This window comes from Xenopus tropicalis, chromosome 9, assembly GCF_000004195.4.
Source record: "Xenopus tropicalis strain Nigerian chromosome 9, UCB_Xtro_10.0, whole genome shotgun sequence".
NCBI classification, from domain to species: domain Eukaryota; kingdom Metazoa; phylum Chordata; class Amphibia; order Anura; family Pipidae; genus Xenopus; species Xenopus tropicalis.
This window is the reverse complement of record NC_030685.2, coordinates 86,208,254-86,235,738: the sequence shown is the minus strand read 5'-3', so window position 1 is coordinate 86,235,738 and position 27,485 is coordinate 86,208,254. Positions and strand designations below refer to the sequence as shown.

Sequence of the window (27,485 nt, the reverse complement as noted above, 5' to 3'; positions counted from 1 at the left end):
AAGTACTTCCTGGTTACCTCACTGGGCCATTTCCCTCACTCTCTCATTGGCTGTAAGTACTTCCTGGTTACCTCACTGGGCCATTTCCCTCACTCTCTCATTGGCTGTAAGTACTTCCTGGTTACCTCACAGGGCCATTTCCCTCACTCTCTCATTGGCTGTAAGTACTTCCTGGTTACCTCACTGGGCCATTTCCCTCACTCTCTCATTGGCTGTAAGTACTTCCTGGTTACCTCACTGGGCCATTTCCCTCACTCTCTCATTGGCTGTAAGTACTTCCTGGTTACCTCACTGGGCCATTTCCCTCACTCTCTCATTGGCTGTAAGTACTTCCTGGTTACCTCACAGGGCCATTTCCCTCACTCTCTCATTGGCTGTAAGTACTTCCTGGTTACCTCACTGGGCCATTTCCCTCACTCTCTCATTGGCTGTAAGTACTTCCTGGTTACCTCACTGGGCCATTTCCCTCACTCTCTCATTGGCTGTAAGTACTTCCTGGTTACCTCACAGGGCCATTTCCCTCACTCTCTCATTGGCTGTAAGTACTTCCTGGTTACCTCACTGGGCCATTTCCCTCACTCTCTCATTGGCTGTAAGTACTTCCTGGTTACCTCACAGGGCCATTTCCCTCACTCTCTCATTGGCTGTAAGTACTTCCTGGTTACCTCACAGGGCCATTTCCCTCACTCTCTCATTGGCTGTAAGTACTTCCTGGTTACCTCACTGGGCCATTTCCCTCACTCTCTCATTGGCTGTAAGTACTTCCTGGTTACCTCACTGGGCCATTTCCCTCACTCTCTCATTGGCTGTAAGTACTTCCTGGTTACCTCACTGGGCCATTTCCCTCACTCTCTCATTGGCTGTAAGTACTTCCTGGTTACCTCACAGGGCCATTTCCCTCACTCTCTCATTGGCTGTAAGTACTTCCTGGTTACCTCACTGGGCCATTTCCCTCACTCTCTCATTGGCTGTAAGTACTTCCTGGTTACCTCACAGGGCCATTTCCCTCACTCTCTCATTGGCTGTAAGTACTTCCTGGTTACCTCACAGGGCCATTTCCCTCACTCTCTCATTGGCTGTAAGTACTTCCTGGTTACCTCACTGGGCCCTTTCCCTCACTCTCTCATTGGCTGTAAGTACTTCCTGGTTACCTCACAGGGCCCTCTCCCTCACTCTCTCATTGGCTGTAAGTACTTCCTAGTTACCTCACTGGGCCATTTCCCTCACTCTCTCATTGGCTGTAAGTACTTCCTGGTTACCTCTCAGGGCCCTTTCCCTCACTCTCTCATTGGCTGTAAGTACTTCCTGGTTACCTCACTGGGCCCTTTCCCTCACTCTCTCATTGGCTGTAAGTACTTCCTGGTTACCTCACAGGGCCCTCTCCCTCACTCTCTCATTGGCTGTAAGTACTTCCTGGTTACCTCACTGGGCCATTTCCCTCACTCTCTCATTGGCTGTAAGTACTTCCTGGTTACCTCTCAGGGCCCTTTCCCTCACTCTCTCATTGGCTGTAAGTACTTCCTGGTTACCTCACTGGGCCCTTTCCCTCACTCTCTCATTGGCTGTAAGTACTTCCTGGTTACCTCACTGGGCCATTTCCCTCACTCTCTCATTGGCTGTAAGTACTTCCTTGTTACCTCACAGGGCCATTTCCCTCACTCTCTCATTGGCTGTAAGTACTTCCTGGTTACCTCACAGGGCCATTTCCCTCACTCTCTCATTGGCTGTAAGTACTTCCTGGTTACCTCACTGGGCCATTTCCCTCACTCTCTCATTGGCTGTAAGTACTTCCTGGTTACCTCACTGGGCCATTTCCCTCACTCTCTCATTGGCTGTAAGTACTTCCTGGTTACCTCACAGGGCCATTTCCCTCACTCTCTCATTGGCTGTAAGTACTTCCTGGTTACCTCACTGGGCCATTTCCCTCACTCTCTCATTGGCTGTAAGTACTTCCTGGTTACCTCACTGGGCCCTTTCCCTCACTCTCTCATTGGCTGTAAGTACTTCCTGGTTACCTCACAGGGCCCTTTCCCTCACTCTCTCATTGGCTGTAAGTACTTCCTGGTTACCTCACAGGGCCCTCTCCCTCACTCTCTCATTGGCTGTAAGTACTTCCTGGTTACCTCACTGGGGCCATTTCCCTCACTCTCTCATTGGCTGTTAGTACTTCCTGGTTACCTCACTGGGCCATTTCCCTCACTCTCTCATTGGCTGTAAGTACTTCCTGGTTACCTCACTGGGCCATTTCCCTCACTCTCTCATTGGCTGTAAGTACTTCCTGGTTACCTCACTGGGCCATTTCCCTCACTCTTTCATTGGCTGTAAGTACTTCCTGGTTACCTCACAGGGCCATTTCCCTCACTATCTCATTGGCTGTAAGTACTTCCTGGTTACCTCACTGGGCCATTTCCCTCACTCTCTCATTGGCTGTAAGTACTTCCTGGTTACCTCACAGGGCCATTTCCCTCACTCTCTCATTGGCTGTAAGTACTTCCTGGTTACCTCACTGGGCCATTTCCCTCACTCTCTCATTGGCTGTAAGTACTTCCTGGTTACCTCAGAGGGCCATTTCCCTCACTCTCTCATTGGCTGTAAGTACTTCCTGGTTACCTCACTGGGCCATTTCCCTCACTCTCTCATTGGCTGTAAGTACTTCCTGGTTACCTCACAGGGCCATTTCCCTCACTCTCTCATTGGCTGTAAGTACTTCCTGGTTACCTCACTGGGCCATTTCCTTCACTATCTCATTGGCTGTAAGTACTTCCTGGTTACCTCACAGGGCCATTTCCCTCACTCTCTCATTGGCTGTAAGTACTTCCTGGTTACCTCACAGGGCCATTTCCCTCACTCTCTCATTGGCTGTAAGTACTTTCTGGTTACCTCACAGGGCTCTTTCCCTCACTCTCTCATTGGCTGTAAGTACTTCCTGGTTACCTCACAGGGCTCTTTCCCTCACTCTCTCATTGGCTGTAAGTACTTCCTGGTTACCTCACAGGGCCCTCTCCCTCACTCTCTCATTGGCTGTAAGTACTTCCTGGTTACCTCACAGGGCTCTTTCCCTCACTCTATCTGATGGATTTCCGGCAGGAAGTATAGTATGTAGAGAGAGGAATTTATTAGAGTTCAGGTATGGTATTTTTTATCCAGAATGCTTTGGGCATGAGGTTTTCAAAATTCATCATCTCAACCATTACTATTTCCTTAACAGGGAAGATCCCCTGTGGTGAACTCTAAAATAAATATTCCCCTATGAGTCTTAATGATCCCGGGCATGACGGTTTCAGACCATATTCATTGGTCACATTCCGTGCCGGCATTATGGAGGTGGCAGTTGGGTAAAGAGCCGTGTGTAAAGAGCTCACACCTGGGCTGCCCTGCCCCTGCTCTAAGCCCTGGCTCATGTATAAACTGATAAGAGCCATTCCGTGTGGGGGAGTGAAAGCCCACATAGGGCTGACTTATGGGCCTATTTAACAATTTTCGAGTTTGTGAAGTTGTCTCTCTAAAGCTAACAAATTCCCAAAACTTGAGTTTGGAAATACGGCGTGACTTTGCCTGGGACACCTCCTATTGACTTCTATAGAAGCTTTTCGATGGCGAATGGTTACATTCCAGTTTTCAAGTTGTTTGCACCTAGTAAGTACCAGACGTTCGAGTTGTTAATTCGAGTTAAAAACTAAAATCGTATAAAAAAATCAAACTCGATTGTTGATAAATCTCCCCCTTAGGAGTTGCCATCACGACCATCATAGATGAGGCGGAGATCACACTATAACATAAACCTTACAACCCAGTTATACCAGTGGGGGGAAAAAACATAACCAGTGAATTTTATATCATCTATTATAAGGAATTATGGTCATTTATTATTGGTTCAGTCCATACACACAGGAGGTCATAAAAACTCACACTGTGTCCTGCTAATGGCGCCACCTCTTCTGATCTCTTGAGCGAGGGGGGAGTGTCCAATTACCTGATGCCCCTGCAAACTGGGTTAAATAGTCAGGTCAGCTCTTCTGACTAAAAAATGGATTTACTGGAGGACCAACCATGACAACAATCCTCCCGCCCTTCAGAGCCAAATACCAAAACATTTCCCAGTGAATGCAGGTGTCAGTGGGCCGAACAGCCACCCAGTCCATTTGGCATAACTTCCCGTGCAGCCCTCTGGCTCCCTCCTTACCCCAGCCCATTGCTAGGCTTTCACTCAGTGTCCAGTCATGGGGGTGTGCCCCTGGGCAAGGCCAAATTAAACGTCTTACCCGTGGTTACCCGTCTTGCCCTGCTTCTGGGGGAGCTATATAGGCATTCTAAAGGCAAGCCTGGGAAGGGGTGTAACCAGTGGGAGAATACAGGGATGACAAGAGAAAGACAAACAACTGCTAAGGAAATTAATGAGGGGATGAAAAGATGGAGTATGTACGGCTAAACAGTGGGGAATACAAAATGAGATGAGAGGGGATAAGAGACAAAGGTAGAGAGAAGGAAAGGGGGTTCGGAGAGTAGAAAGACAAATGGGAAGGAGAGGAGAAATATAGAAGGGGAGAGAAGAGGGAGGATGGGGGGGGAGTAAGGCCAAACAGTTGGGGGGGGGGGGGGGGGGGAATAGAAAAGGAAAGGAGAGGGGATGAGAGACAGAAGGAGAGAGGGGAAGGGGGTTCGGGGAGTAGAGAGACAAATGGGGGGAGAGGGGAAATATAGAAGGGGGGAGAAGAGGGAGGATGGGGGGGGAGTAAGGCCAAACAGTTGGGGGGGGGGAATAGAAAAGGAAAGGGGATGAGAGACAGAAGGAGAGGGGAGAAGGGAGAGGGGGTTCGGGGAGTAGAGAGACAAATAGGGGAGAGGGGAAATATAGAAGGGGAGAGAAGAGGGAGGATGGGGGCGGAGTAAGGCCAAACAGTTGGGAGGAGAATAGAAGAGGGGATGAGAGACAGAAGGAGAGAGGAGAAGGGGGTTCAGGGAGTAGAGAGAAATGGGGAGAAGAAGAGATATATAAAAGGGGAGAGAAGAGGGAGGATGGGGGGGGAGTAAGGCCAAACAGTTGGGGGGGCATAAAAGGAAAGGAGAAGGAATGAGAGACAGAAGGAGAGAGGGGAAGGGAAAGGGGGTTCGGGGAGTAAGGCCAAACAGTTGGGAGGGGAATAGAAAAGGAAATGAGAGGGGATGAGAGACAGAAGGAGAGAGGGGAAGGGAAAGGGGTTTCGGGAGTAGAGAGACAAATGGGGGGAGAAATATAGAAGAGGGAGAATGTGGGGGAGTAAGGCCAAACAGTTGGGAGGGGAATAGAAAAGGAAAGGAGAGGGGATGAGAAAAGGAGAAGGGGGGTTCAGGGAGAAGAGAGACAAAGGAGGAAAAGCTAAGAAATAGAGTAGGGGGGAGAACAGGGAATTGGGGAGAACTAAGATGGGAGTAGGAGACACACACAAATAAGTGACTGTACCATAATTATCATGTCAGCCAGGGACGAGGGAAACCCATTCAGGAACTAAAACACTCGAGTTGCATATAAAGTTAAATTCCATTTAAAATCACTGCTTATAAAAAAAACCTTTGAATACATAACTTTATTAAATAAATGCTTTGTCAGGACAAACAGACAAAGATCAAAGAGTAACATAAATTATAAGATGAATAAATAGTATACAGCAATCTTCACTTTTTTGTAATAAAATGTGAGATTATTTTTTTTTTTCCTTTTTATTAAGTACAAAATATAAAACAGCAATTACAATTTCAGTTGTGTGTAGTTTCCACAAAATTGTTTTTTTTTTCTTTTTTTTTTTTTTTAAATTTTCTTTAAATTCTGTTATTAAGTTGTTTTGTATACCGGCTAATATGATGTACGGATGTAGTGTAATGGTGATTCGGCTACTAATGCGCTACAACAGTCTGTATAACAGAGGTGCGGGTTACATGAGAGCAAAAAAAAGGTCGTTATTACAACTGTGAATGCTGGTGGTTGGAGCACAAAACCGTGGCGCGTAACTGTAAGAGTGCTTTGGAAAGTGTACGGTGAACCGGTTCTAGACTTCGTCCACTGGCAGAGGAAATGTGAAAGGAGATTATTAAAAAAAATAAAATAAAAATAGTGCAAAAATTACTCCTGATGTAGTGGTTAAAAAAAATTATCATGATGAGAAAAAAATAAAATAAAAACAAAAACAGGTGATACTGCTGTTTGAGCAAAAAAATTGCTTTCACAAATATTTTTTCCCCCAGCTCTGTGCGTTCCCTCCATCAGCACAATAGACATTTGTAGGAAAATAATGCTAACGAGCACGTTATATTTTAGATGCTTATATGTAGGTTTAATTGGGCACCGTTTCCCCCCACTAGGAAAGAAAATAAGAGGCGACGGCTTTTCCAGTAAATGAAATCTCCTTCGTCGGAGACGTTCTTTCTGCTGAAGAAGCTTCTAAAGGACGTGAGACCGGAGCAGAACAACTACAGGTTTGTTCTCCAAGGCCTGAATTTGCTTTGACCAATTCCTATTAACATACAGAGTACGTTTGCCTTTGAGTTTCGTCTCACAACAACCTGGTCCTATAAAGTATAGAACAAAGGCAGTGGTAGAGCACAATGTCAATCTGCTGCCGACACCTGGTCAGCCATTGACAAATGGTAATCTGCTTGTTACTCGCTTACACTAGACCAGTGATCCCCAACCAGTGGCTCGGGGGCAACATGTCCCCAACCCCTTGGATGTTGCTCTCAGTGCCCCCAAACCAGGCAGTTATTTTTGAATTCCTGACTTGGGGGCAAGTTTTGGTTGAATAAAAACAAGACTTACTACCAAATAAAGCCCCTGTAAGCTGATTGGTTATTAGGGAGCCTCTATGCACTCCATCACAGCCCTTATTTGGCTCCTCCGTGAACTTTTATGGTGCTTGTGTTGCTCTCCAAGCCTTTCTACATTTGACTGTGGCTCACGAGTAAGAAAGGTTGGGGATCCCTGCACTAGACAAAGAGAATTTTCTTTTATGGAAAACCACAGTGCTTTCTCTTTCTAGTACAGAGTGGGAGAACTTTTGGACATCAAGGTACGGTGGACAATACCCCAACAGTTCACCTTAAGGACTTGTAAAGGCTACTACTCCTGCCAATCTCTTGATACCACCTTCCTGCTGTGATTATATTAGGATTTTTAGACAAAAGTAGACAAATATGGTCATTATTTCCCTCCACTTTAGCAGTGGGGCCCCCTTCCATTTCCTTCTTTCCAAAGAGTCTACCTTATCGATAAACGCTAAACATGGGTTTTGCCATAACGCCAAAATCTGACCTGCTCTTGTGTAGACATTTTCTTTCACCTGCTTGTTGCATTTAAAGTCAAACAGTGGCCTTTAAAGGGGAAACTAGGCCCCATCTTAAACAGGCCCTCATGCTCCATTTATCTTCTCGCATAGAAAGAAAATAATGAATAGACTGGACAGAACTTTCCTTAACTGTACATTTGCATTTCTCGTCTAACCAAAATGGATGAGCATCGAGTGGCACCAAAGAGCATTCTTTATCGGTATACGAGCTGCTAAAATTGATTTCCTTGCTACTGATGTGTACAAAGGAAACAATATGGAAGCTCCCTGTATAGATACGGAGAAGGAATGTTCCGGGCCCACAATATGAGCTCATAGTGAGTTGAGGGAATGTAATTGATAGCGATACACAGGATATATAAAGTAGAGAGGGTTGGGATCTCCAGTATAAGGAATGGGTCAAAGCAAATATTTTCTTTCCTGAAGTGTTAGGAAACAGTGTGCGCTTAGCTGGAGCGAGGCCTCTAATGAATCAGTACCTTACAAAAGAAATCATTTACTTGACACATTTGTATGCAAGTCGTACAGGCCACACAAAACAAAAGTAACACTTAAAACAAAAGGGTGTTAAAAAAAAATAAAATAAAAGTCTCTCTACCGTTCCAAGCCAACAGGATACCATTGTGCGGCTCCAGCTATTGGAACCGTTTTTAGCTGAGAACGCCTGCCAGTCGAAGAGAAACATAGAAGAGTTCTGTATGGCAGGACTAATACGGCAGTGTCCATTCAGCTAAGTCCACGTTAACTCATTGTCGTGCTTTTATTTTTAGTCTCCAGTATGAAGATTAAAGGCAGCTACGGAGATAATGCCATCCATCGTTCAACGCACTTCATTGGAGAAGAGTCCACAGTCCTGCATCCAGATGCAGTGGTAACTTCTCTAGTCCACTGTGAAAACCAATGATTATAGAAAACGTCTTCCAGGCCTATTGCACACCGTTGGTCTTCTAAAGTCCTGAACTTGAGTTTAAAAAAAAAAAAAAAGGAACATTCCGCTGAACCATTGATTTGCAATAGAATAACCAAGGCTTGTAATCACCAAATCCATTTGCGTTTCCTGGCTTTGTTAGTTTGGATGCCACGAAGAGTCAACCAACTGCCCCCGAAGAATTCCGAGGGGGATTTGTCTGCATACATTGTTATGGTGTCTGATATATGTTTTTTTTTCCCCCAGACTCTTTGTCAAGAAGGGATCCGTCCATTTCCTCGTTTATCCAAAAACATGACCTACTGAAGTTCAGCGTGACTATACAAAGAAGCTAATGCAAGGGGTTTGTAAGACTCAAAAATCAGGAGTGGTATCTGAAGCCTTCGGGCAAAGCTTGAGTCATCTCGCTGTTTGTGCCACAATGGGCCATCAATGGGTACCAGCAACATGGCGGCCGCCTTACATCCCTTCCAAAAAGTATATGCATTCCATTTTTTCCTTTTTTGTAGCTTATATTTTTCAACAAAATCATTGAAACGTCATAAAGTTGATAACAGCACCAAGCACAATGGGGAACAGTCATAGATCTGATGGAGTCACCTCCCGCCCCCACCACCCAGGGACTGCAGTTGAGAGGATCCCCCTTTAGCTTTGGAGAAGCTGTTCATAAACTGAAATGTAATGCAAGGCAAGATCCAGCAACAATAAGAGGGTCAGCAATGGGTCACATTAATATTTCAATAGAATCAATGTGTAAAATGATGGTAAATAAGCAATATCAAAAAAACAAAACAAAAAAAGCTAAGTCACAGCTTTTCAGCAAATAAGACATAGAGCTTACTGCTTTGGGATAAAGCAATTGGGAAAGATTCCTTTCTGAGTGCTAGGGCTGGCAACTAATTTAAATATTTAATTTGTATTAAATCTCGCAACCAACAAAGTCACTGGGTATATTATAGGAAACCCCAGATGCCACGGGGCAGGGTACAGTCACCAAAATAGATGCCACTACTTCTAACGTGACAAGTCACAAAAATGCGATACAGAAGCTTAACTTTCTGCCTGTGTATACTATGCGCGGGTGTCCCCTGCACCCATAGCCAATCACCGACTGCTAACATTAAAGGAAAGCTTAAATCTAAGGTCAATACGTGAAGACTAATTATCATTAGCTGACTCGTCGCACATCGTTTGCTCGTATTGTAGCTTCTCTTTGCTTATTATGGTCACGGGGAACCTGCTCCACTCCTTGGGAGCCTCCAAAATAACCTTAACCATCCCAACTGCAAAGAGGTCCGTTGCCTCTTTTGTGTCTAACCCTTCGTTTGGGTTTTTTTTTTTTAAACAGCCAAACCACATCCACTCAGGTCTCCTGAATGGGTTCGTAATGACCACTTCGCGGGCTCTTATGCCCAAGGCCAAGCAAACCACATCATGACCTATTCCTTTCCTTGAAATGTTATTTGCCCAAACCATTGTCTGTCGATAGCAGAGCAGGAACAGTAAGGAACAAAAACCAAGCTTATAAAAATTTCCCCCCCTCTCAGCTATAAAGGCATTTTAGAATTATTACAAAAAATAAGAGAGAAATGGGAAACAGTGCATTTCTGGTGGGTGGGTTTAGGTTGAGGGGTCTCCTGAGCCGACACTTTCTCCTTGATTCCTACAGAAGCAAATATTATTTCTCTGTGTCCTCCAGAATTCATTCAAAAACATTCTTGCCCTTGGATAGTCATATTCTCTTTTTTGTGGAATGTTCCACCATTTTTTGCCAATGAGATGAGGAAGAAAACAAATGTAAAAAATAAAAAACAAGAGATTATCCTTTAGGACACCCAAGAAAAATAAAAAGCACAAGTGATCATCTTCAGGGTCGAACAAATACGGAGACGGAGAGGGGATCATTCTGTGTTGCTGCTATCAAAGCTGTGGCATTGCAGGTCCCCATTGACGTAATCGATCCCGGGCAGCTTCAAGCCGTATTTATCAACGCACCAGCAAAGCCCACGCTTGCGGCCTCGGGAAGGTTTGCACTGCAGGAAAAGGAAATACAACAATCACATTTTGCACTTCAAAGTTCAAGAGACGCAACCTGCCACCCACGAATCAAAGACTAGAACGAATGAAACCGTTTTTTGGAATGATCCCCTTTTCTCCAACAATTCAGCTTCTTACCTGTTTTCTTTTGAAAAACCCCTTTCTGTCACAGTTAGGAAGGTAAAAAGCTCTTGGGTAAACGCGATGGGACAGCTTCATCTCCTGCATGAGGGTCTCCACTTGTCGACGGCATGGGCCCTGAAATTCCAGGGAATAACTCGGTTAGAAAATGGTAACCAATGGTAGGGCAACAACGATTCCCAGAGGCTATTATCCTCCCACTGCTACTATAGGCACCATCTCTCCCTACTATACCTGCTATCCCACAGTCCCAGTCCCTTCCCAGAGGCTATTATCCCCCCACTGCTACTATAGGCACCATCTCTCCCTACTATACCTGCTATCCCACAGCCCCAGTCCCTTCCCAGAGGCTATTATCCCCCCACTGCTACTATAGGCACCATCTCTCCCTACTATACCTGCTATCTCACAGCCCCAGTCCCTTCCCAGAGACTATTATCCCCCCACTGCTACTATAGGCACCATCTCTCCCTACTATACCTGCTATCCCACAGCCCCAGTCCCTTCCCAGAGGCTATTATCCTCCCACTGCTACTATAGGCACCATCTCTCCCTACTATACCTGCTATCCCACAGCCCCAGTCCCTTCCCAGAGGCTATTATCCCCCCACTGCTACTATAGGCACCATCTCTCCCTACTATACCTGCTATCCCACAGCCCCAGTCCCTTCCCAGAGGCTATTATCCCCCCACTGCTACTATAGGCACCATCTCTCCCTACTATACCTGCTATCCCACAGCCCCAGTCCCTTCCCAGAGGCTATTATCCCCCCACTGCTACTATAGGCACCATCTCTCCCTACTATACCTGCTATCCCACAGCCACAGTCCCTTCCCAGAGGCTATTATCCCCCCACTGCTACTATAGGCACCATCTCTCCCTACTATACCTGCTATCCCACAGCCCCAGTCCCTTCCCAGAGGCTATTATCCCCCCACTGTTACTATAGGCACCATCTCTCCCTACTATACCCGCTATCCCACAGTCCCAGTCCCTTCCCAGAGGCTATTACCAGCTGGATACATACTAATAACAAATCAGTTTACCCAAATACACATTTCTGGAGGCCATTTACCATGTCAATCTCAATACTGTGTTCCGGAGTCGAGGGAGACTGGACTTTTTCCACAGACACAATCCTGGACTGAGACTGTTTCTTTTGGCGGAAAGTATTAAGGGCTATGGCTTTTTGGTCTGTAAGCCTCATCTTTCCACGGTGCTTGGACGGATACAGATCGTCTGTTTCTGAGGTGGTCGGTTCTTCGATTGAATCTGCACAAGAAAAAGTTGAATCATTATAAGACCACAGTTATCATAAATAAAAATTATTTGTTTGGTTCTAAAAACAAAAGTTTCACTTGGGTTTCAGAAAAAATAGCCCCCTGCTTTATGGATAAGATTCTAAATAATGAAATAACAGAGTAACCGACATAAGGAAGCTTAGGAAGGCAAAACAAAATGTCTAGATTTATAAACTATTTTTTTTAGAACTGTCAGGAATTATTTCGAAGTGCAAATAAAATGCAACGAGGATTCTGAAATGGAAATTTGGAGATGGGATTATCCCTTGAAACACTCCTAAGGCAACAGAGCAATTGCCGAGAGACAGAATCTGATGACAGACAAGAAGCACCTGGTTCCAGACAATCTGTCATTGCCACTGACTTTATAATCTCCGACCCATTTGATCCTAAGCCTACGGTTTTTGGGATTTCTGCAGGCCTTTGTTATTCCCAAGATTTTCTCCAGTTTCCAGAATGAACTCTGTGCCCTTTACTGGGAGGATAAAATTTCTACTTTCTATTGTCCTTCAATGCACATAGTGTCCCCCCACTGTTCCGCCACTGATCCTAAACACATACCCCGGAGATCCGATGTCTCTTAGCTTAATAGAAACACTGGCAGCTCCAACATAGGCTATATGTATATACTGTCTAACTGGCTGTCAGTCACAATGCTTATATTCTTTCATAGGGCTGTCTAAAAACTTGGCACCCCCTACCCATATGTATAAATACAAATATCCAGAGAAGGAATGTTCTGGGCACACAATAAGCTGTACCCCCATACTGTACTGTCTAAGGGAAACACTATGGCACCCCCTACCCATATGTATAAATACAAATATACAGAGAAGGAATGTTCTGGGCACACAATAAGCTGTACCCCCATACTGTACTGTCTAAGGGAAACACTATGGCACCCCCTACCCATATGTATAAATACAAATATACAGAGAAGGAATGTTCTGGGCACACAATAAGCTGTACCCCCATACTGTACTGTCTAAGGGAAACACTATGGCACCCCCTACCCATATGTATAAATACAAATATACAGAGAGGGAATGTTCTGGGCACACAATAAGCTGTACCCCCATACTGTACTGTCTAAGGGAAACACTATGGCACCCCCTACCCATATGTATAAATACAAATATACAGAGAAGGAATGTTCTGGGCACACAATAAGCTGTACCCCCATACTGTACTGTCTAAGGGAAACACTATGGCACCCCCTACCCATATGTATAAATACAAATATACAGAGAAGGAATGTTCTGGGCACACAATAAGCTGTACCCCCATACTGTACTGTCTAAGGGAAACACTATGGCACCCCCTACCCATATGTATAAATACAAATATACAGAGAAGGAATGTTCTGGGCACACAATAAGCTGTACCCCCATACTGTACTGTCTAAGGGAAACACTATGGCACCTCCTACCCATATGTATAAATACAAATATACAGAGAGGGAATGTTCTGGGCACACAATAAGCTGTACCCCCATACTGTACTGTCTAAGGGAAACACTATGGCACCTCCTACCCATATGTATAAATACAAATATACAGAGAGGGAATGTTCTGGGCACACAATAAGCTGTACCCCCATACTGTACTGTCTAAGGGAAACACTATGGCACCCCCTACCCATATGTATAAATACAAATATACAGAGACGGAATGTTCTGGGCACACAATAAGCTATTCACTGAATGAACACGGGGGCCCTGCCCCCCCCCCCCAGACAAGGACATGAGCTAATATCCATATACAAAGAACTAATGGAGCTCACACACTATTGTGCCCCGTGTAGCATGTTCCAGCTCAGTGCCACTGCAAAGGATTCTGGGAATGATCCAAGCATGTGAAAACATGACAAGGGCGGTGAGCATTATTCCTCTGAAAATAATGAGATTTTTTTTCAGGGAGTAATGTGATATATTTAGTCCCCACAGCGTGCAATGACAGGATTCGGCAAAGTAAAGGGGACCGGCCTGCTATGTATAACATGGATTTATCCTCAAATTTGAACAGAAGGTCAGACGTCACTCATTTGGATTTGTTAAAGTGTTTCCATCATAAAGAAAAACAAAATATGTTTAAATGCACAGTCAGATGTTTCCCCATGCTGTAAACTCTACCAAGGGCAGCAGATCTGATCCCTATGGAGAAACAGTGAGAGGCCAGATGGGGGCAGTAGAGCACCGCAAATGAACACCAGCTGGCATTTATTCTTCTATTTCATTCTCTTGTTTAAAGGACAAGCGCAGGCATTTTGCTTACCATGTAAAGAACATTGATTCCATTGTAATCCATTAGAATTAAACAGTAAAATGCCTTAAGGATCCTGCAGTGATCCCCTTGGGACCCCACTAACAGCTGTGCAGGTCACGGTTACAGAGTTACGGGTCAGGTCGAGCCAACCCTCACTCCTGCTGAGTCAGCCGACCTCCTCCCCATAGGGCAGGGCTACATGGTTCCCCGTCACTGCCTGTGACGAGCAGCATGACATCTATCCCCATAGTAAGAAGGCTATTCCCCATGGTAGGGAGGCTATCCCCCATGGTAGGAAGGCTATCCCCCATGGTAAGAAGGCTATCCCCCATGGTAAGAAGGCTATCCCCCATGGTAGGAAGGCTATCCCCCATGGTAGGAAGGCTATCCCCCATGGTAGGAAGGCTATCCCCCATGGTAGGAAGGCTATCCCCCATGGTAGGAAGGCTATCCCCCATGGTAGGAAGGCTATCCCCCATGGTAGGAAGGCTATCCCCCATGGTAGGAAGGCTATCCCCCATGGTAGGTAGGCTATCCCCCATGGTAGGTAGGCTATCCCCCATGGTAGGAAGGCTATCCCCCATGGTAGGAAGGCTATCCCCCATGGTAGGAAGGCTATCCCCCATGGTAGGAAGGCTATCCCCCATGGTAGGAAGGCTATCCCCCATGGTAGGAAGGCTATCCCCCATGGTAGGAAGGCTATCCCCCATGGTAGGAAGGCTATCCCCCATGGTAGGAAGGCTATCCCCCATGGTAGGAAGGCTATCCCCCATGGTAGGAAGGCTATCCCCCATGGTAGGTAGGCTATCCCCCATGGTAGGAAGGCTATCCCCTAGGGTTTCCCCACATTCAGGGGGCTATTCTTATTGGAATGGTTGTTTAAGTTCCCCTTTACCATTCAGATCACTGGCCAATAAAACCTGCCGAGATGCTCATAGCTATGAACAAATGAACCCTCCAATGATCCTCCAGTTGGCGAGTGAGGCCTTCGAGATGCCCCCAGTCCAAGCCATGCAGCCACATTTGTGAATGGCTAGTGAAAGCAGTATCTGTCTGTTTATATTCCCTGCACTGCCAGTTCCGACTCCTGCAACACACGTACTACACCATTTCAAGAGCGAAGAGACCGAGATTACTATGCCGAGAGCAGTACTGGGCTGCAGGGAGTTAATGTCACACTATGAATATGACTGTCCCGGAATGACCTTATATCTCGGCTCCGGTGACACCGCACTGTGATTATTTCTGCTGGAGGTTAATCCAGAGGCATTAGCCATGTTCTGCTCCCGTCTCTCCCACCTCCGCCACTTGGCAGCGCCGTCTCCCCCGGCAGCTCTGACCCCACTCTGGTCATGTCATTGCCACCCATGCCACCCATGCCACCCTGCGCTGCTCCCCTAGCCCCCCAATAGCTACTTCTATCCTTATTCCTCCACCGGCCCCCTGTTTTTTAAAGGGTAACTATCCCTGATGAAGGATTTGGCTCCATTTGCTGTGCCAGCCCTTTCAATGCGCCATACTCCTACTTTTGTGTAAATATTTGTCTAATGAGAATATTAGGAGCTGAATCTATAATTATTATTGGTTCCCCGTGGGTTTAGACTTTATAGGGGAAGGCGGGGAATATTTCCCAAAAGCATCGTTACTGCCTTATTTACAAACATGGACCAATCAGAAAATCACGCCCATGCACCCCGTGGCCTGCTCCAATGAATAACGCCAATGAATGCATGTTGAATTGCCATTGGCCTGGAACTGGCAGGGATACCAGGGACCCCTTAGCGGGTTGCACCAGCTTTGTAAATACCCCTATGGTCCAGCTACGCGGCCTGCGGATTCCTGTAAGCGCCCAATTAAAGGCAACGTGGCGCTGTCCCACCATGATTCAGCTTCCCAGCCCATAGCTGCGTAGTGTGACCCAGTTCCCAGGGGCAAATCATATTGGGATTCACTCCATTGCTGAGCAAATAAAAACCGCAGCTGATCCTCGATTACACAAACGTGACAAACCGCAGGGCCGTTACGCCATGTTGCTCTTCCTATGAGTCACACACAGTCCTTCCCTTGTTTGCCCCCGGCCCCAGGCTGCAATTACGTGTCCCACAGCAGGGACCTCGCGTAACTCTCACAAATGGCCCTTTTACAGCATGGAGCTTGCAATATCCAAACGAGATCGACCCTTTTGGCTGGTAGCCTCTGACACAGCTGGTAGCCTCTGACACAGCTGGCACTGAGCTTGCCAAGATATTCCATACAAGGCTGCATGAATATCCTGGGGGTGGTATAATAACTCTAAGGTTAATGCAGGGATATTAATGTGAAATACTCATAACCCCCTGAATCTGGGGGCAACCGGTATATGCTGGGGGTTGTAGCAGGGCAACTGATAAGAACACTATCTAGGCGCTGTCATCCAGTGGCCCCTAAAGTTGCCTCCTCACCCCTCCCTGTTTATCCCAACACTGGATCAATAGGCCAATTTGCTATTAAACCTACATCTCCAAGTGCTTCCGAGCAAACTAGCATGGTCTGCAGCATACACGGATCGTTTGGTCACCCAGACAGTTATTCACACTTAGGTGCTGATGTTGACACTCACTTGTAGGGTTTTGTCCATAGGCGGCTGTTATTCACCTTCTGGGTATATAATACTCATGGGAAAGCTGTCCCAGTAACAAGTGGTAAATGGAATGACTGGTGGTGTAGGAGGTCAGTACAAGGTATAGTAGGGAGAGATGGTGCCTATAGTAGCAGTGGGGGGATAATAGCCTCTGGGAAGGGACTGGGGCTGTGGGATAGCAGGTATAGTAGGGAGAGATGGTGCCTATAGTAGCAGTGGGATAATAGCCTCTGGGAAGGGACTGGGGCTGTGGTATAGCAGGTATAGTAGGGAGAGATGGTGCCTATAGTAACAGTGGGGGGATAATAGCCTCTGGGAAGGGACTGGGGCTGTGGGATAGCAGGTATAGTAGGGAGAGATGGTGCCTATAGTAACAGTGGGGGGATAATAGCCTCTGGGAAGGGACTGGGGCTGTGGGATAGCAGGTATAGTAGGGAGAGATGGTGCCTATAGTAGCAGTGGGGGATAATAGCCTCTGGGAAGGGACTGGGGCTGTGGGATAGCAGGTATAGTAGGGAGAGATGGTGCCTATAGTAGCAGTGGGGGGGATAATAGCCTCTGGGAAGGGACTGGGGCTGTGGGATAGCAGGTATAGTAGGGAGAGATGGTGCCTATAGTAGCAGTGGGGGGATAATAGCCTCTGGGAAGGGACTGGGGCTGTGGGATAGCAGGTATAGTAGGGAGAGATGGTGCCTATAGTAGCAGTGGGGGGATAATAGTCTCTGGAAGGGACTGGGGCTGTGGGATAGCAGGTATAGTAGGGAGAGATGGTGCCTATAGTAACAGTGGGGGGATAATAGCCTCTGGGAAGGGACTGGGGCTGTGGGATAGCAGGTATAGTAGGGAGAGATGGTGCCTATAGTAACAGTGGGGGGATAATAGCCTCTGGGAAGGGACTGGGGCTGTGGGATAGCAGGTATAGTAGGGAGAGATGGTGCCTATAGTAACAGTGGGGGGATAATAGCCTCTGGGAAGGGACTGGGGCTGTGGGATAGCAGGTATAGTAGGGAGAGATGGTGCCTATAGTAACAGTGGGGGGATAATAGCCTCTGGGAAGGGACTGGGGCTGTGGGATAGCAGGTATAGTAGGGAGAGATGGTGCCTATAGTAGCAGTGGGGGGATAATAGACTCTGGGAAGGGACTGGGGCTGTGGGATAGCAGGTATAGTAGGGAGAGATGGTGCCTATAGTAGCAGTGGGGGGATAATAGCCTCTGGGAAGGGACTGGGGCTGTGGGATAGCAGGTATAGTAGGGAGAGATGGTGCCTATAGTAGCAGTGGGGGGATAATAGCCTCTGGGAAGGGACTGGGGCTGTGGGATAGCAGGTATAGTAGGGAGAGATGGTGCCTATAGTAGCAGTGGGGGGATAATAGCCTCTGGGAAGGGACTGGGGCTGTGGGATAGCAGGTATAGTAGGGAGAGATGGTGCCTATAGTAGCAGTGGGGGGATAATAGCCTCTGGGAAGGGACTGGGGCTGTGGGATAGCAGGTATAGTAGGGAGAGATGGTGCCTATAGTAGCAGTGGGGGGATAATAGCCTCTGGGAAGGGACTGGGGCAGGGAAGGGAGAGTAGGACAAGGCAGAACTGCACCTTGCAGGGGTTGAAGGCCAAACAGCGCAACTCTATGTAAATATTGGTTCCCACACAGTGTGGCCCCAGAGGGGGGCGAGGGGCAGATTTGGGGGGTCAGGCAGTTGTCAGGCTGCAGGGGAGGAATGCAGAGAGGGGGGGGCTGCAGAGAGTTATTATCAACGGTGGGATTTAAATAGCCTGGGTAAGTGCTGCGGGTCAAGGGGATAAAAACAAACAGTGAACTCTCTGTGGCTCAGTGAATCCCCTCGTTTCACCATGGATATCAGCTGTGGAAACACAGCCCTTCCCCATATCTCTGACCTTTCCAAACAAAACCTTCCCCTCCAAGTGCCCATTCGGCACACACACCTGCTCGGCCCCCTCCCCCACCTACAAGCCCCTGGGGGGGGGGGGGGGGGGTAAAAGCCTTTTAACAAGTTCACAACCACAGGGGCCAGTAATGGAATCCGCACACAAGGTGCCCAAACCCCCAGTATCTGCTCCTTTATAGCTGAAACATATGAAATTCCTTATTAGCTGCTGCCGACTGCACCGGATTTTGTGCACATCTGGCAAATCCATTACATGTATTGCTAAGTTGGCATTTAATGGATTCTTTGTACTTTTGGGCAAACTCTGTGGACCTTTGGGTGTTGTTAAACTACATTTCCCAGCATTATTAGCGGCTAGATTGCCCTACAACACCCACAGTTGGAAACATTACTAAGGAGAATGGTGATGTTGGGTGCCAACAGCTGGTTATATCCATCTGCACCCAGAGGTCCCTAAAATAGCAGCCTGTAACCCTGCCCTAAGGACAGAGCATTGGCTAGGGTGCCATTGTGCTGCCCCCTGGGATTTGCCCCTGGCTCCACTGGGAATAGGTTTGGGGCTGTTGATAATTTAGTTGCGCTCTGGCCTGTTGGTGGCGCTGTGGGACCAGAAATGCTTTGCCCCCACTGTTTATATTAGAATGCTCTTTTGTCTGGGAGGTGAAGGGTTAACCAAACCACAGGCTTCTGCTCCAAAGCCATCTCTGTCTCCATGGTCTTTACTCTTTATTTTCACCCCCCCCCTCCCCCTGCACACCTTGCAGCCTAACCCCCCCCCCCCCCCACCAACACTCTGTCTAAAGGGGAACTTCTCCCTCCTCGCTCTCTCTCTCAAATCACAATAAACAGGGATCTCGCTGCATCTGTTTTTTTTAGCGCAGGGGGGACTCGAGAGGCCGCACAGGGCGCAATGTATGAAAGCTCAAGGGGGGGGGGCTTTATCCTTCTGTACATGCACTAGAAAATTCACTGCTTACAAGATGAGGGATGTGGCCCTACAGGTGGTCATACATGGGCCGGCCGGGCATGGAGCAGGGCCAGTATAAGGCTACTAGGAGCTGCCATGTACAAAGAGCCTCAGGTAGGGCAAACGGTGCTGCTGTCCCCCAGCCGCCTGGCACTGCCCAATCACATGCAGGTATATGGTATGAAGAGCTGATGATCTCTTCAGCGACCAGTGACATGGGGGCCCCCGGGGCATTCCCAGTCTCCAGTCCTTCACTCAAGAGAGCTGATCCCTGCCATGCCAGGGTTTCAAAGTCATCCCCAGCCCACTCTATACAACCCTGGCCCACTGTATAAAAGCCCAAGCCCCGGCCCATGGTACAACAGCCCCGAATCACTGTATGGCATCCCCGGCCCACGGAACAACAGCCCCGGCCCACGGAACAACAGCCCCGGCCCACGGAACAACAGCCCCAGCCCACGGAACAACAGCCCTGAATCCCTGTATGGCATCCCCAGCCCACTGTATAAAAGCCCCGGCCCATGGTACAACAGCCCCGGCCCATGGTACAACAGCCCCGGCCCACTGTATAAAAGCCCCGGCCCATGGTACAACAGCCCCGGCCCATGGTACAACAGCCCCGGCCCATGGTACAACAGCCCCGGCCCATGGTACAACAGCCCCGGCCCACGGTACAACAGCCCCGGCCCACGGTACAACAGCCCCAGGCCACTGTATAAATGCCCCGGCCCATGGTACAACAGCCCCAGCCCACTGTATAAAAGCCCCGGCCCATGGTACAACAGCCCCAGGCCACTGTATAAAAGCCCCGGCCCATGGTACAACAGCCCCAGCCCACTGTATAAAAGCCCCGGCCCATGGTACAACAGCCCCAGCCCACTGTATAAAAGCCCCGGCCCATGGTACAACAGCCCCAGCCCACTGTATAAAAGCCCCGGCCCATGGTACAACAGCCCCAGGCCACTGTATAAATGCCCCGGCCCATGGTACAACAGCCCCAGCCCACTGTATAAAAGCCCCGGCCCATGGTACAACAGCCCCAGCCCACTGTATAAAAGCCCCGGCCCATGGTACAACAGCCCCAGGCCACTATACAGCTTTCAGGCCTCGCTCCCAGGCTGCATCTATAGATCCCCAGCACAGGGTGTCAGGATGGTGCAGGATTCACACACGCAGGATATTAATGCGATGCAGCTGCGCTCCTGCAGGTGGACTGGCCGCCTTTAACTCCTTCACTCCCGGCACCCATTATATTTCCCAAATGATTTCCTTTAGCTTCAGCCCCTTCCACTTGTCTATGAAAGAGCAACAGGCTCAGCCGAGAGTTTCAGCCATTGTCCTTCTAACTGGCTCTTCTCCCATAACCCTCCTGTTGTGTTATAATCTCCTTAATATCCTTACCCCTCTGCCAGGAAGCAGCCAATGGGAATCAGAGCCAAAGTAACAAGGTACCTGTCGCCCTGCAGGGCAAATGTCATGGGCTGGAACTATTTATGGAATTAATGGCGTTTAGCCAATCCTGCCCCATTCTCTCTCAGGCCTGTAAATGTAATACATGGCTAGCCAATCTGCAGTTGCTGTCTGGGCACTCTGGGCAATGCAGTTAAAGGGCAAGTACACATGTAGCTTTCTGACACCCCACTGTGCCGGCTGTCATTGACATGACTGGAAACCGCCGGTGACAGGTGGTTTTTGGCCCGTGACTGTCAGTTTCCATTCATGTGATTGGCAAGCAGCTGAGGAATGTTATGGGGGCTTGACAGCTGGAGGGTGCTGGTTGGATGCCCCTGGGGCACACACCTGGGCACTGCACCAGCCCTGAGAGACACCTGTGCCTCCCTCTGACCCCCTCATTTCAGTCTACGCTATGGAGGGACCCACCTGTGCCTCGGACTGACCCCCTTTTCCCTATATACATACGAGTGACCCACCTGGGTTACAGACTGACACCCCCATTTCTGCACTTGCTAGTGAATTACCCACCTGTTCTACAGTCAGACACCCCCCACCTTCCTTATGCCATATAGTGACCCACCTGTTCTATATAGTGGCCCTATTCCCTTTGCCCTATAGTGACCCACCTGTTATATATAGTGACCCCTATTCCCTTTGCCCTATAGTGACCCACCTGTTATATATAGTGACCCCTATTCCCTTTGCTATATAGTGACCCACCTGTTCTATATAGTGACTCCTATTCCCTTTGCTATATAGTGACCCACCTGTTCTACAATGTGACCCCCTATTCCAGAATGTGACCCCTATTCCCTTTGCTATATAGTGACCCACCTGTTCTACAATGTGACCCCCTATTCCGTGTGCCATATAGTGACCCCCTATTCCCTGTGCCATATAGTGACCCACCTGTTCTACAATGTGACCCCCTACTGCACAAATGTGACCCCCTATTCCCTGTGCCACTGCTATGGGTACCTTGCAGGGGATGCTGGGACTTGTAGTACAATAGCTTGGAAGCCGCAGGGTGGGGGGGGGGCAAGTCAGCTGTGCTACCGACTGGCCCAATGTCACAGCCGGATCCATAACCATTTCTGTGCAAGCAGCCTAAACCTACCTGCCAAAAACTGCCAGCTTAACCCCCGCAGCCGACACAGGGGTGTAAGTGCCAGAGCTGGCAGGCAGCAGCATTTAGCAACACTCTCCTGACCTGTCGCACTGAGAAACCCAAAATTCTGGTTCTTGTTCTTCAAGGGGCGGGTCCCGCCTGTCACTCGCCCGACTCACTGACACTATTCTGTCCCCATAACCGGACGGGTCACTTGTCACAATGGGAGCAACACCCAGGTAATGAGGAGGTTAATCTAGAGGCAGAGGGAGGGGCTGGGGCATTGGGGAGGCTTCAGTAGCACACCGGGAAGCTATGGGTTAAATAAACCATTTAAATTGTTAAAGACAAGTTACTGCCAAACTACAGATCCCAGCATCCTCCGCTGGGGCAGCTGCTGGAGAAAAGGGGCAGAAACCAAAAAAAAAAACAAATTGGCCCCTTTGAGCTGTTGAACTACAACTCCCAGAATCCCCAGAAAGCCAACGGCTACTTTCATTGTCCCTCTGCAAGAACTACTACTCTCAGCATCGTCCGACTGGAAAGGTATGCTGGGAGTTGTAGTAACATAGCCCCTGGCTTACATACTAGCAATAGTGGAATTTTGGGAAAGGGGGCCCCCTGATCTAGGGGGGGGGGGGGGGGGCAGTGCAGGGTCCTGGCTATCCAGTTGTGCTGGCCATCACTAACAGAGGATTCTGGGAAATGTATTTCAGTAACAGCTGGAGATATCTTGCCCTATATATACACTGGAGTGGGCTGGCAGTTTCCCTTTGGGCAGCAAAGGGTTAACCCGAGCACATGGCAATTTAATTAGGCGCAAGCAGGAAGGGTTGGGCGGCCAATAAAAAGTACAGGCAGTTGGGATTTAACCCTCCGATGCCCTTAGGAGAATGCAACGCAAACCTTCAAAACCGAATCCTATAGATGACATATCAGGTTAACCCCTCAGGTGCTGGAGGATTCTCCCCCAGGGGGTAAAGGCAGAATCAATTAACCGTTTGTGTGCAAAGGGGTGGAGCAGGGCTGTCAAACTCCACACTGTGCGGGGTTAATTAGCAGCTCATTGGAATGCTTGTGCAGCCACTGAGTGTGCCTCTCATTTAACCCTTAATTAGCCGTGCAGCCAATGGAATTTGAGGTGGCAAGCAAATATTCAGGGGGGCTTGTTTGAAACTCCACCCCCTGCACCTGTGGGCTGGGCATAGGGTAAGTGGGTAACAGGGCATTTTCTAATACCCCATGTCAGGAACTGGCTCTTCACCTGATGCGCAACTACAACTCTCTGCATCTCTGACAGCCTTTAGTTATTTGTGGGATTCTGGGATTTTAACCAGTGAAGGGTTTCATATCTCTGCCCTATATATATTATATATACACACATACATATATATATATATATATATATACACTCTGCCCTGTATATAGATATATACGGGGTGTGTAGTTCAGCACCACCCTGGCAACCCTGCTCTGTAGCTTCCCAGCTGGAATCCTACTGTAACGTCAGTCAGACAGGTGTGAAAGGGTTAAAGGATTCCCATATGTAAACTCTATTAACTCCTTCTGCGCTGCACCCTTGAACCAGGAATAGGATTCTGCTTGCAGATAACCCCTTCCCTATTACAGCGGGGGGGGGGGATAACATACTGGGGGGGGTCACAGATTACATACTGAGGGGGGGTCACAGATTACATACTGGGGGGGGTCACGATTCATACTGGGGGGTCACAGATTACATACTGGGGGGGGGTCCACAGATTACATTACTGGGGGGGGGTCACAGATTACATACTGGGGGGGGGTCACAGATTACATACTGGGGGGGGTCACAGATTACATACTGGGGGGGGTCACAGATTACATACTGGGGGGGGTCACAGCATTACATACTGGGGGGGGTCACAGATTACATACTGGGGGGGGTCACAGATTACATACTGGGGGGGGTCACAGATTACATACTGGGGGGGGGTCACAGATTACATACTGGGGGGGTCACAGATTACATACTGGGGGGGGTCACAGATTACATACTGGGGGGGGTCACAGATTACATACTGGGGGGGGGGTCCACAGATTACATACTGGGGGGGGGGGTCACAGATTACATACTGGGGGGGGGGTCCACAGATTACATACTGGGGGGGGTCACAGATTACATACTGGGGGGGGGGTCACAGATTACATACTGGGGGGGGGTCACAGATTACATACTGGGGGGGGGGTCACAGATTACATACTGGGGGGGGGTCACAGATTACATACTGGGGGGGGGGTCACAGATTACATACTGGGGGGGGGTCACAGATTACATACTGGGGGGGGGTGTCACAGATTACATACTGGGGGGGCATGTTGTCTAACACTTTCAAGCAATATTATTCCATTTTTACACTTAGCAGCCAAACTTCAGCACCTAAAGAGTTAAATGCTTTTGGGGGCAAGTCAGATAAGACTTTGGCTACTGCAGAACCGCAGTCGTTATTAACCCCACAGCGCAGGTTAATGAATGTAACAGACAAGAGGTTCTGCAGCTGCTGCGACTCTCCCGACCCCCGCCGACCCCTGGGTATGTAGCTCTCACCTACCTATTTTGCTTTGGTCTCTGTGGTTCTTCAGGTTGAGGCAGACCCCCCGGCCGTGCAGCAGGGCGTGTAGGGGCTTCTCCTCTCCTTGCTCGGGCAGGCAGCGCAACCCCTTGGCGCAATGCTCTGTGTATACCCCGCACCTGTGCCCCTCCGCCAGGGCGCACGTCATGCAGCAGCCGCAGCCCGGCTCCTTCACCAGCTCACAGCCCACCGGGGTCGGGGGGCACATAGACATGGCTTTATCATCGCAGGGCTCACAGTGCACAAAGGAGCCCAGAGCCTGGCACTGCCCTAGGCACAAAGAGACCAACAGCAAGGCTGGCACCAACATTTCCATAGGGTTTAGCGCTGCCCCTACTGCAAGTCAGATACAACTTGCGCTTTCCAACCTGTAATGGGGTCGCCCCTCTGTGGAGACAAAAAAAAAAAAGGGTGGGGGGGCTCAAAAAAATGCCAACTCCAAAACTGTATATGGGATATCAAAAAAGCCCCCCCTAAATCTGCACTCACCCACTTAGATCTGCTCAGCAGACTTTATAAATCAGGGACCTGCGGCTGCAGCCAGATCGCTGCTTCTTTCCCCCCTCTCTGCAACAGGTTGCAAGAAAAAAAAAATGGACCAGCCTGGAACAAACCAAAGTGCAAGAAACAGGGAAAAAAAAAAAATCACCAGGTCCCAAATTCTATTGATTCAGCTGCAAAGATTTTCTTAGTGTAAAAAAAAAACAACACAAAATCGCTTTGCAACTTTGGGTGAAAATTCTCTAAATCGCAAGTCTTAGTTTGGTTTATATATATATATATATATATATTTGTATATTTCTCGAAAAAAAAAAATCAGCTGTTGGAATCACTTGAGCAAAGTGTGCGAGTCGGGGAATAGGAGTCGGTAGCTTCCAGCAGGGCAGGCGATTCGGAGAGACTGCTGGCTGCAGCGCTACCAAGGGCTTTTTTAAATAGACTGCCACTGGCTGGCTGCCAGGCTTTAGATGCAATCTGATATCAGACACCCAGTCTGAAAAGATGCCAGTAACTAAGCAATATCCAGCCCTGGAGAGCCGGGCTGCAGCGCTCGCCTTTCCATTTAACCCCTTCCTGCCAGCAGCAGCAGCGACTGAGCGTTAAAAACCCGACTGCGCGTTTCCCCTGCGTTTGCGCTCAGCAGCGTCTCTAGACTGGGAGAGGCTGGGGCAGAGGGGGAAAAGAGACAGCTGGAGGAAAGAGACTTTTACGTCAAGTTCAGTTTGGAGCGGGGGAGTTAAGGGTTAACATTCCTTAACTTTTTTCTTTTATCGGTTTAACCCGTTGTGTTGTGGTTTGGGGGTGAAGGTGGCCACGCCCACTGCGCTGGTTGCAACTAAAAAGGTTCTACAGCTATATCATTTTAGAGCCCCCCCCCCAAACCTCAACAACATTAACCCTTTCCCTGCCAGGTACTTAGTGCCAACGTTCCTGGGCAGTGGGAAACGCAACTAAACCCAGCAGAAGCAGTGACTTTTTACTGGGACCCCCCCCAGTAGTTACAGGGTCTTCTTCCTCTATAGTTACACCCCCCCCCCAGTCTCTATATTATATATCTGAGCATCCTGCCTTGGCCACACCCTTTACCCCCCTATTGCATCATCACAGAAGTTTGTGACATCATAATGTTTCATCCACAACTGCCCCCCAATCTGATAATAAGGCAAAAGTGAGTTTGGCACAGAGTTTAGCTGCACCCCTAGAGCAGAACTTACTTGCACCCTTACTCCCCCCCCCCCCCCAAGTTCCATTGCATTGTGGGTAAGGTTCTGCCACCCTGGACCTAGAACCGTCATATATTGTAGAACCTTCTGCACTAGAACTTGGCTTGGACCCTTCAACCCCAAACAGAAGATGAACTTGACTTGCTCTGCAGACTGCACTGAATTCAAGGCAGCCCTGCAATGTACAGTCATTATAAAGGTAAGTAACTGCAGGCCCCGGTCTCTATAGAATGTTTGATAATAAAGGAATGATAATTGAATGGAAAGTGCCCTGAGACACACAGAGAGTTTTGTGCAAAAAAGTGCACTCACTTATTTTTGCATTGAGGTTCATGCCATCACCCCATTTGTGTTACCCAGAATGCTTCACTTTCTGCTTTGTACATACAGGTACAATATCACTTTGCATTTACTATCCAAGTATTTCTGTGCAATTTTCCCCTTTGGTGGTGCAGTAACCGCTGGCAGCCACTAGAAGGCGCTCTTATCTGCGCTAAAAATCTCTTCCCCTGAATATTGCAGGAACAGGAGCGAATCCCAGGGCAGTGCAGAACATTTCAGTAACTTTTCCTTCAGCCTCATTCTCCTCTTTCCCTCGCTGCGCACTTTACTTTCTGTACATTGGAACGCAGCCCCCCAGCTGAACCGAGGGCTGGGGCCGAAGGGCTGGCTAATGTGTACGGTCTGTTGGGCCAACTGTGTCGGACTGAGGTGCCAGGGACCCCCCAGAAAACCCTGGGCCATGGGCCACTCTCAGATAGAAGCAGGAGGGCCCCCTGACGCCGGGGCCCACTGGGAGTTTTCCTGGTATCCTGATTGGCCGGTCCGACTCTGTGTCAGACATGACTTTTTAGAGATATGGGGCATTAGTCAAAGGAAAGAAAGAGAAAAAAATCTATGGATTTACCAGTCTTACACCTTTCGGGGGCTAATTTGGTGGTGCCATATTTACACACACACATATATATATATTTAACGCCATCTCTTCTCTAGGAAGAGGTTTGCATAGTGTGTATAGTAAGGCAAGGTGATGTCAGGGACAGGGGTTGTAGCCAGCAGGGGGCTCCAGGCAGGGGTCCCATAATGCACAAAGGTCAAGTTCAT

The 27,485-nt window shown here is 48.5% G+C and overlaps 1 protein-coding gene across 3 annotated transcripts; it reads right to left on the bottom strand.

The window, feature by feature from the left end:
- Positions 1-5,545: 5,545 nt before the first annotated feature.
- On the bottom strand, positions 5,546-25,792 carry igfbp5 (insulin like growth factor binding protein 5). 3 transcript variants are annotated; one of them, XM_012970400.3, is made up of 5 exons: positions 25,147-25,791; positions 24,637-25,044; positions 11,499-11,695; positions 10,420-10,539; positions 5,546-10,277 (listed from the first exon to the last, which is right to left on the bottom strand). In XM_012970400.3, the coding sequence occupies exons 2-5, from the start codon at positions 24,971-24,973 to the stop codon at positions 10,146-10,148; spliced, it is 786 nt and encodes a 261-aa protein (XP_012825854.1). In that variant the 5' UTR covers positions 24,974-25,044; positions 25,147-25,791; the 3' UTR covers positions 5,546-10,145. The 3 variants fall into 3 exon arrangements, with proteins under 3 accessions (XP_012825854.1, XP_031748507.1, NP_001016042.1); XM_031892647.1 differs by having other exon boundaries at positions 24,637-25,792; NM_001016042.2 differs by lacking the exon at positions 25,147-25,791 and having other exon boundaries at positions 9,932-10,277; positions 10,420-10,500; positions 11,631-11,695; positions 24,637-25,000.
- Positions 25,793-27,485: the final 1,693 nt, after the last annotated feature.

Coding starts and splice junctions, on each gene's coding strand:
- igfbp5 (XM_031892647.1), bottom strand. CDS start 24,973: ATGGAAATGTTGGTGCCAGCCTTGCTGTTGGTCTCTTTGTGCCTAGGG. Junction 11,696..24,636: donor CAGAGACCAAAGCAAAATAG/GTAGGTGAGAGC, acceptor TTTCTTGTGCAG/ATTCAATCGAAGAACCGACC. Junction 10,278..10,419: donor GGTTTTTCAAAAGAAAACAG/GTAAGAAGCTGA, acceptor CTTTTCCTGCAG/TGCAAACCTTCCCGAGGCCG.